This window comes from Ursus americanus, chromosome 33, assembly GCF_024610735.1.
Source record: "Ursus americanus isolate L20-20 chromosome 33, mUrsAme1.1.p, whole genome shotgun sequence".
NCBI lineage: Eukaryota > Metazoa > Chordata > Mammalia > Carnivora > Ursidae > Ursus > Ursus americanus.
Genome location: NC_142159.1, coordinates 6,069,107 through 6,079,041, shown reverse-complemented (window position 1 = coordinate 6,079,041; position 9,935 = coordinate 6,069,107). Strand labels below are relative to the sequence as shown.

General features: G+C 57.5%; 1 protein-coding gene across 4 annotated transcripts in view; it reads right to left on the bottom strand.

Annotated features, from left to right (window-relative positions):
- Window positions 1-1,426: 1,426 nt before the first annotated feature.
- PHC2 (polyhomeotic homolog 2) overlaps window positions 1,427-9,935 on the bottom strand; it is a 109,958-nt gene continuing 101,449 nt past the window's right edge. For all 4 annotated transcript variants that reach the window (XM_087858613.1, XM_087858612.1, XM_045782160.2 and 1 more), the window contains 3 exons: window positions 7,090-7,231; window positions 5,865-6,141; window positions 1,427-2,805 (listed from right to left, as the gene is read on the bottom strand). In XM_087858613.1, the coding sequence (XP_087714739.1) occupies window positions 2,651-2,805; window positions 5,865-6,141; window positions 7,090-7,231 (574 nt within the window). In that variant the 3' untranslated portion in view covers window positions 1,427-2,650. The remainder of the gene's footprint in view (window positions 2,806-5,864; window positions 6,142-7,089; window positions 7,232-9,935) is intronic.

Sequence of the window (9,935 nt, the reverse complement as noted above, 5' to 3'; positions counted from 1 at the left end):
AGGCAGGGGCTCCCCGACAGCGCGCAGGGCCTGGGGGCTGAGATGCCCAGCGGCCCGGGAGGGAGCGCCGCCTCCAGCAGCGGCTCGCTGCCCAACAGACGCTGAACAAGGTATTTTCACTTTTTGCCTTTTTTCAGAGAAGCAAAAACCCTCTGGGGATTTGTCTTGGTCCTGAAAGCAGGGACTCAAGTAGGTCTTTTGTGAAAGCGAAGTGGCCTAACCGAGCTTTCGCAAGCAAGGCGATGCCTGGGTTCCGAGCATCACCCTTCACACACACAGAAGGAACGGGCCGCGGCAGCCAGGCCCCTGCCCTTCACCGCATCCTAGCCCCCGAGGAGTTTCGGGGCCCTCCTCCCTTGCCACACGGGTAAGAACAAACTCGGGAGAGGCCCGGCTTTGACTTTCCCCATAAAGGGAAAGGGGAGGGCGGTTCAGGGTGCAGAGACTTGCCGAGACCCGCCGGGACCTCAGGGCGCCTGCCTAGCGGGGCCCCACACCCTCCCCCTTTCCCGGAGCCTCGGGCCCTGGCCCTGGCCCCGCAGCCCCTCCAGCCCTGGCTCTGCCCTCTGGGTCATTAGAACCACCGGCCGGCTCCTCCTCCTCCCGGTACTAGTTACAATTTAACTGGCTTTCCAGAGGGGTGTTATCGACCTCCTGGAAGTCATTGTGCCTAATCTTCCTGGGCCCCACCCTTGGAGACGGATTCGGCGAGCTGGGGCCCAGGTCTTGAACCCATGTTTTAAACAGGCAGGAACACTGCGGTAAGGAAAAACCGGAGGCCAGGTTGCCTCCCTCCTCCCTTCCCCAGGCCTAGGAGCAGCGTTCAAGGGACTTGAGGCTCCCTGTGAGCAGGGCAGAGACTGCTTTGCTCACCACGAGGCCTGGTTCACCGCGACCCCTGCCAAACTCGCGTCCACCACCTGCAACCGCTCCCCCCCACCTCTGCCTGCGCAGAGCCGCCGGTCTCTGCTGTGCCCTCTCTTCTTTATTCAAGGCCCAGGCATCACCTCGGGGAGGACGGAGAGGACGGTGACTCTAACAAGGAGCTAGCCCGGCATCCAAACATGCAAGTGCTGAGTGAGCCAAAGCCGACCCAGGGGCTTACCCGGGACACCGGGCTGCCCAGCGGCAACCACCGAAGGGGTGCGCTCCTGGCCCGACAGCATCATGTCTCCCCTGCGGGAAGGCGGGCGGCGGGGGCCTCAGAGCTGAGGGGCTCCGGAGGCTCCCGTTCCAAGAGACACCTGTGAAAACGAGGCCGTGTATGCATGTCTCGATGGGGCTAAGGTCGCCCTCAGACGACGGGACCCCAGCACAGCGCGGCGGGCACGCTGTCCGGTTAAGGAGATCGGCCTACCCCCGACCCAGGGGAGCACGCCTCGCCTTCTGGAGGAGAAGCAGCCCGTGGAGAAAGGCACCAGAGAACCAGATTTTACAGATTTATTTTTAAAAAACAAAAACAAAAGGTTAAAAAAGTCCTTCATTTCCAACCCTGCCTGGGGGTGTGAGTGGGGAATAGAACGAGCTGAGAAAGGTGCCCCCTCTTCCCAGGGAGAGCCCCGCTCTTCCCCCAGGAGCCTCCGAGGGCAGGGCAAGTCAGAGGCAGGCCCTCGCCCTTCCTGCCCTGCCTCCTCCGCAGATAGCTCAAATTGCTAGCAAGTTCGAGAGGCAAAGTGTGGAAGCGGGAGGCCCGAGGCTGCTTTCTTCACGGCAACGTCACCCCGGCTCTTCTCTGCCCTCAGACGTTCTCTGGGCCCCCACTCTGGGGCTCCCAGGGCGGCCCACGGCAGCCCCCTTAATGCCGCCTGTGGCACAGCAGGGCAGTCGGGGGACTTCACAGCGTGGGGAGGACTCCGGAGACCGCGCGCCCACTCTGCGAAGGAAAGCCGTCTGAACTTCGCCGCCTTCCGATCTCGCCTCTCTGCACAGAGGCTGCCCTTCTTTTCTATTCCCCGTCCTGAGGCTGAGTGGAGTCCAGGACAAAGCACTAAGTGGCTGTTTGCTACAAACACCTGGAGATGCCAGAGGGTGGCTCTGGGCCCATCTGCCAGTCCAGGCTCCTACACAGTCATCCAGTCACACACACAGCGTTAAGGCGTCCGTGCCAGCAGGCGTGGCCAAACCGGGCCCAGCTTCTCTCTCTCCACCTGCAGACGGTGAAGGGGGAGAACCCCCGGCTGCTTCAGAAACGGGCTGAAGGGGGAGAAGCCGGCAACGGAAGAGTTAGCCAGGCCTGGAGAAAGAAGTGGGAGAAAGGCAGGCAAGGGCTTGCAAGGCCTCTATCCAGGCCCGACAGCTGCCCTTGAAAGTAACCCAACTCTGGTTGGGGAGCCCTGACCGTGTATACCCCCTGGAAAATGGGGGACAGAGAGAGGGGAAGAGAGTGGGGCTAGAGTATTGGGACTTTGGAGGAAGCCAGTGCTATCAGTATTTACAAGCATAAAGCCCCATCTCCTGCGCCACCTACCTCTCTGCCCCTCCCACAGAAAGAAAGGCCCCTGAGAGCCACCGAGGGGGTGCCAAGACCTCCTCCCCAGCCACGCCCCACGGGGAGAGCCCTTCCCTCCGACTGGCCCCGGCTCTGGGCCCCAGGAGTGTGTGCGCGGCTCCGCTCGTCGGAGGAGGAGCCGGCCGCAGCCGCAGGCCGGCCCTAGGAGTCCTTGAGCATGCTGATGCGGGCATAGATCTTCAGCGCCGGCCCCAGCTTGATGTTCATGGCGCTCATCAGGTGGTCCTCCTTGAGCAGCAGCAGGGCTTGCCCGTCGATCTCCTGGGCCCGGAACTCCTCCGCTATCTCCTGGCAGCCTGAGGGGGACGGCAGCACGCACGGGGTCAGAGCTGCTGGCGCGCACGCTTGGCGCTCACCGCCCGGGAGATGCGTGACCTCCTCGAACCCTCCTGACCACACCTCGAGGGAGGCTGTTTCCTGTGACAGCCCGGGAGAGGCTAAGTGCCTCACCCAAGGGACCCGCGTCTCTTATGTACACATGCCCTGGTCAGAGGCCCCCTCGACGAATGGGCCCGGCCCGGCCGGGCAACAAGGAGCTGTGGGAGTGACAGCATGTGATTTCCTGGGCCGGGTCGCAAAGGGCACAGCGGCTGCCACCTTGCTCTTCCAGAGAGTCTCCATTGGAGAAAGCCAGCGACCATGTCATGAGGACACTCCAGCAGCACTCAGAAGAGGCCCGCGTGGAGAGGAACTGAGGCTGCTTGGCACTGTGCCATGTGAGCAGGGCACCCCGGAACCGGGTCCTCTGGCTCCAGACCTTCGGACAACCGCGGCTCTGGCTGCCATCTGACCCCTTGACCCACATGCAGCTAAGCCGCGTTCCTGACCCACGGAACCTGGGGTAAACCATGACACTCTGGGGTAATGAATGCAGATTCTGGTTTCTGGAAGCCTGGGGAGCGGCAGTGGGTGGGAGCCGGAAGGACTCTGAGGGGAGTGTCAGTGACGTGTCTAAGATACTCTGAGGGGCCAGACAGCAGTCTGATGGCCTGTGAGGAGACTGGATGAGGCTTCAGGGAAAGGAAACTGTTTCTGGAACTTGGGAGAAATGGATCCTTGCTGGGAAATGGAGAAAACGTCACGACCCTGCTGCGGGTGTAACACGTAAGTGTAATGTGCCTCGCGGACGGAGCCATCTAGTGGAGGATGTTTCCAGCAGAACACTCAAGGCTCTGCCTGGCTTCTGACCGTTGGGCGCAGGAAAACGAGGACAGACGAGGCAAAGGCGAAACTGTTAGAAATCAAGGAGCTAGGATTTGCTCGTTTGAAAATCCCTGGCCTCTCCAGATTGCAAACGATGCCAAAACTAAGAAGTAGTTTAGGCAAAGATCAAATCCGGGACACAGGTGAGAAAATATGGTCTAGAGATGGAACTGAGGGCGTGGCAGATCTCTTGCCAAGACCTTAGAAGCTCTCGAAGGTGCTGCCTCAGAGAACTCTCGAAGGATTTTATGGGCGTGCCTCCTGGGTCCTGGCCATTCAACAGCCGAGCTTCAAAGATACTAAGGGCACTGTCCTTCACTTCTGAAGAAGCCAACAGAGAGGAAAGCTTACTGTGGAGCATTCTGGGTATGGTTTTTGTCTCATGGAGTGAACCCCAACAAGATGCACTGGAAGCCCACCATGATTTTGAGACAACTGTACTGGCATAACCACTGCTTGAACCGGAAGGGTCCGAGGTCATAGAAAATGAAGAGCAGCAGAACAGGCTGAGAAACTAGTCTGCTGGAAGCTCGGGCTACGTTGCCTGGGAAGGGAAGGAGGACTCAGAGGGTGGACGCAAGAAGGAAAGATAATCACTCCCAGGCTTGGAGTCATAATCAGGGAAATGCCAACACGTGCCCTGCCGGATTTCAGAACTGGGACGATGGGGGAGTCCTGTATGCCCCCGCACCATTCTCCCCTTTATGAACGGGCGTGCCTGCCGCGGTGATCCTGTACCTATCCCACCATAGCTTGGGTTCGTGTTGTCTCCAGTTCTCAGGTGTTCAGATCGGGAGGACCTGGGTTTGAGGAGCTCATCCACACCTGGACAGGAGTTTGCTGGAAAGGTCCTGGGCTTTGAATTACTGCTGCAATGGGATGAGATTTGTGGGGTCTATGGTAGGTGAGTGTGTTCTGCTTGAGGGAGGAACATGAATCATGGGGCCAGCGACTGGTGAACTATGGTAACCAGCCCTCAAACAGCTCCAAAGAAACCTGGCTTCCCTTTCATGCCCCCGTGGGCATGACCTGTGTGATTGTGTTAAAGTGACACCATGTAGTTTCTGAGTCTAGATCAAAAGCCCACAGTAACTTCCACCATGTTCTCCGGGGTCACCCCCGTGGGGAAAAGTGGCTGCCGTGTCCTAAGAACAGGCAAGCACAAGTGTCCTGAAGAGGCCCGTACGGAGAGGAACGGAGACCTCCCGTGGGCAGCATACCCTCCGTGAGAATCAGGGGCATGGGGCACCTTAGAACAGGATCCTACGGCCCCAGGGAAGCCTGCGCCCACACCTTCATCACAACCTCACAAGAGACCCTGTGGCAGAAACGGCCAGCCAAGCCACTCCCACATTCCTGAGCCACCGTAGCTGCGTGGTGGTAGCTGCGTGGTGAAAAATTCCGGGAACAAGGCAAGAGATGACTAAGGCGCTGGAGTGAGGGGCAGAGCCCGGGATGTGAGCCCAGTTCCGACAGACAAGTCTGCGCTCTCGACCACGGCTCCCACGCGGGTCTCTGAGTAACAGGCTTGTGGCTGCCGTCCATTCCTCACATGGCCAGCAGCTGGGCACGACTGGCACAAACGACAGTCGAGAAGCTGGGGTCCCCCTGAAAGCATCTGTGAATAATGTGAGGCATGTCTTCCAAGGTTCCCTTCTAAATTCTAGCCCTGAGAACCACGTGTGCCCCCCAGCAGCGTCTGTGCGGTTCCCTACATCGTTCACGTCCGGGTCTGTGCGCCCCCGCTCCAGCCGCTCCCCGGGGTCACGTCTCCGACCGGTGAGGCCCGCCTGCCCACGGTCGCGCGGCTTACCTCCTCCTACACTGACGTGCTCCTCGACCGGTTTCCTACACTCCCACTTGACTCCTCTCGTCCACTGTCCCAGGACAGACACAAGCTACCTGTCGCCCCTGCACGACCGCTCGCCATGCCAGGAAATGCGGCGAATTACAGCCGCAGGACAGCATTCACGGCCGTGTCCTGCAGCAGCACGCACGTCCTTCCAGGCAGGGATCGCACCGATTCATCTCTGCACGGCTGTTCCTGCGCCTGAGTCACTAACTGAGTCATTTCCTGGTGGTGGGAGGGGAGGGCCCCCCTGCCCCCACGGGTCACCATTCCAGTCCGACACGGGACTCCCACGGGCCTTACCTGGCAGGGAGCGGATGAATTCGTAGACATCTTCCACATTCCACTTGGTGGGCTCGCTTGGCAGGAAGTGGTGTCCCATGCCCACCAGGTCCCGCATGTGCATGTCAGGGAGCTCCAGGTCCCGCTGGCCCTGTCGCCGGCGGGAGGTGGACGAGCTGGCTGAGATGGGCGACAAGGGCTCCTCGTAGCTTGAGTTATCCGAGCAACGGCTGGAGTCCTCCTGGCTATGCGTCAGCTGCAGCGCAGCCGTGACTGAGAGGGGCACGGCGCCTGTTGGCTGCGAGCAGAGAGAAACCGCCGGCTTCAGGACGCGGGACGACACCGACTCTAGGCCTCAGCGGAGCGGCGGGCGAAGGCAGGTAGCCTCCCCCGCCTACCTGTCTACGACTACATGCCTCTGAACCCTTAGATCAACAAGCGGCTCTGGGCTGTCCCCCCGCTGGCCCGGCGAACAGGGAGTCCCTCCCGGTACCGGCGCGTGCATCGCACTGATCGGATTCTACCCACGTCTATCGTCTCTTCTAGATGCGGGGTTCTAAACCAGGGCTCTGGAGGCTGCGGGGATGGCCTATGAAACAGCACGTAGAATTTCCCGTGCGTGTGCACGCTGGGTCTCGGCCTTCGTCAGATTCTTAACGAGGCTTACGACCCAAGGGACGACAAGCGGCACAAACTATCAGGCTCTGAAACGTCCCACGAGGCCGGGGGCCCTTGCGGTGCAACTTAGAGCCTCAGCAGCTGACGGCGCTGTGGGCACCCGAGCGTCTGTAACGAACAGCGTGTCCCTGGGAGAGGCTGCAAGAACTCGGGGCTCTGCATTCGAGGCGGCAGCGAGGAGTAGGGGGAAGGGCGTGGGCTGCCTCCTCACCTGGCCCTCCGCCTAAGACACAAGGTAAAGGGGACAGTTTGTCTCTTCATGGGGCCGGGCAGGGCAGACCCCATTTCCAAGGCCCCCGAAGGATGCAGGCAAACTGGAAGGGAAGGGGCGAGGAAGGGCCAGGGTCCCTGACGCAGGAAATCACCTCACACGGGTCCGTGGGTCTAAATGCAGGGGCCTATGACGGGGCCTGGGAAGGGCTTGCTCTGGCGGCTTGTGAGAAATGAGAACGCGACGAGCAGACTTAAGTCAGCCGCAGAAAAGGAGTGGGGGTGTCCCGGGTCTGTCAGGAAGGGAAGCTGGTGGGGACTTCTGACAACGGAGCTTCGGGCTCTGCCGGCCTCTCACCTGCTTCTTGGTATCCTTTGTAAGTGTCGGCAGACTGGCTTTGCTGGCCCGACGGCGGTTGTGGGTCGTGGCTCCTGTCTTCTGCAGCTTGCTCCGGTCCGAGTGGAAGAGCCCCACTCGTTTGGTGCACCCCACGTTGTACCTGCCAGAGTTAGCGAAACAGGGAAGTCAGACAGCCACGGGTGTGTGGGCCCCCCGCAGCACGGGAGCAGCCAGGCTCTCCCGCAGTATTTCAGTCCGTCCACGTGCCCCGCTCCTAAGTCCACCACTTACTACTAGCGGGGTGACTTCAAGGCACTTGACCTCTGCGCCTCAGTTTCCTCATCTGGAGCCGGGGATGAGAGGACTCCCTTTCTAAACTTGCTCTGACAACTGGACGAGCTAATGTGCGTACAGTGCTTGACACAACGACCTGGATCATGGAACTCACGGCTGACATGTCCTGCACTAAGTATCACCTGTGCCAGGAAACTGTCCTGCTGGAAAATACAGGTACACCTCCGAGCTACTGCGGGTTCAGGTCCAGGTCGGACTGGCAGGAAAGTGAGTCAGATGACTGTGTTTCCTGGTACGTATAAAAGTGAAGTTCACACTATACCGGAATTTATTAAGACGACGATGGGGGCGTCTGGGTGGCGAGGCTCTGACTCTCGGTTTCAGCTCAGGGCATGATCTCAGGGTCATGGGACCGAGCTCGTATCAGGTGCCACACTCAGTAGGGAGTCTGCTTCTCCTCCCCCGCCCCTCCCCCCAGCTGTGTGCACACCCACCACACGTGGGCTCTCTCTCTCTCTCAAATAAATAAATACATCTTTTTAAAAAAATTGTAAGGGAAAAAAGATGATGAACAAGTTAGCCGAATCGATCGATGGACTCTCTTCCTTTCAGGAATGATTTCTCTGTAGCGTGTGATGCTGTTCGAGAGCGTTTCACCCACAGGAGAACTTCTTTCAAAAGTGGAGTCAATCCTCTCAAACTCTGCCGCTGCTTTATCAACTCAGTTTATTTGATACTCTATTTTTTTTTACTTTAAAATGTTCTCAACTTTATTGAAATCATCAATATCCCAGACACATTTACCATTTTTACAAATCGATTTAATGCTATCAACAGGTGATGTTCAATGTAATCCTTGCCTTCACGCCACTGTCGTGCGCCTGCGTTCCAGGCCACGGAATCAGAGGGCCCACACCACGTGGACGGCGACCACAACAACAGCAGCATGAAAACAGCTGTCCCTGCTGGACATCCCAAAGGCGGCTTCACACACGTAAGATTTAGTCGTGAAATATAACCCAACAGGTACAGTGATCATTAAAGATGCAAAGAACAGGAGTGTACAAATTAGTTCAACGGCTGGAACATCCGCTATTCCTAATTCCTTGGTGTCATTCCAACCATCTTCGCGGCATCTTCGCCAGGAGGTGACGACTCCTTAAGAAACCACATCGAGAAACCCCAGTTTCTGCTCGTCCCTAAGAAGCGACGCCTCACCTGTTCAGCCTTTATCATGAGATTGCAGCGGTTCAGTCCCATCCTCAGGCTCCACTGCGAACGCCAGCCCTCTGGCTGTTTCCACCACATCTGCGGCTACTTCCCCCCCCGAAGTCTCGAACCCCTCAGTCATCCAGGAGGGTGGGAATCAACTTCTTCTAAACTCCTATTAATGCTGATATTTTGAGCACTTTCCCTGAATCCTGAATGTTCCGAATGGCATCTAGAATGGTGAATCCTTTCTAGAAGGTTTTTAATGGACTCTGCCCAGATCCACCAGTGGAATCTGTATCTATGGCAACTAGAACCTTACAAAATCCATTTTTAAAAAAAAAAGACTTGAAAGTTGAAATTACTCCTTGCTCCTTGGGCTGCATAACGGACGATGTGTTACAGGCATGAGAACAGCGTGACTCGCTGCACATCTCCATCAGAGCTCAGGGCTGACCGGGTGCGCGGTCAGGGAGCAGTAACACTGTGAAAGAAATCTTTTTTTCCTGAGCAGTAGGTCTCAATACGGGACTTAAAATTTTTACTAAACCATGTCGTAAACAGATGGGCTGTGGTCCAGGCTTTGTTGTTCCGCTGCCAGAGCACAGGCAGAGTAGACTGAGCACAATTCTTAAGGGCCCTAGGATGTTCGGAATGGTAGACGGGCACTGGCTTCAACTTCATCACCAGCTGCATTAGCCCCTAACAAGAGAGCCAGCCTGTCCTCTGAAGCCGGGCACGGACTTCTCCTCTCCAGCTATGAAAGCCCCGGATGGCATCTTCTTCCAGTAGAAAGCCGTTTGGTCTGCACTGAAAACCTGCTGCTTGGCGCAGCCGCCTTCATCACTGACCTGAGCCAGGTCTTCTGGAGAACTTGCTGCAGCTTCTCCATCAGCACCTGCTGCCTCCCCTTGCACTTTTATTTTATAGAGACGGCTTCTTTCCTTAAACCCCATGAACCAACCTCTGCCAGCTTCAGACTCCTCTTCTGCAGCTTCCCCCCCTCTCTCAGCCTTCACAGAATTGAAGAGAGTTAGGCCTTGCTCTGGGTTGGGCTTTGGCTCCAGGGAAAGTTGGGTGGGGTTGGATCGCCTATCCAGACCAGACTCTCTCCACATCGACAAGGAGGCCGTTTTGCTTTCTTACCACTCGTGTGTTTGCTGGAATAGCGCTTTTCATTTCCTTCAAGAACTTTCCTTTGCATTCACAGTTTGGCTGTTTGGTGCAAGAGGCCTAGCTCTCCGGCTGTCTCAGCTTTCAACGAGTGTTCCTCACGAAGTGTAATCATTTCCAGCTTTTGATTTAAACTGACAGACGCACCACACTTCTTTCACTTGAACACTCAGAGGTCCCTGTAGGGT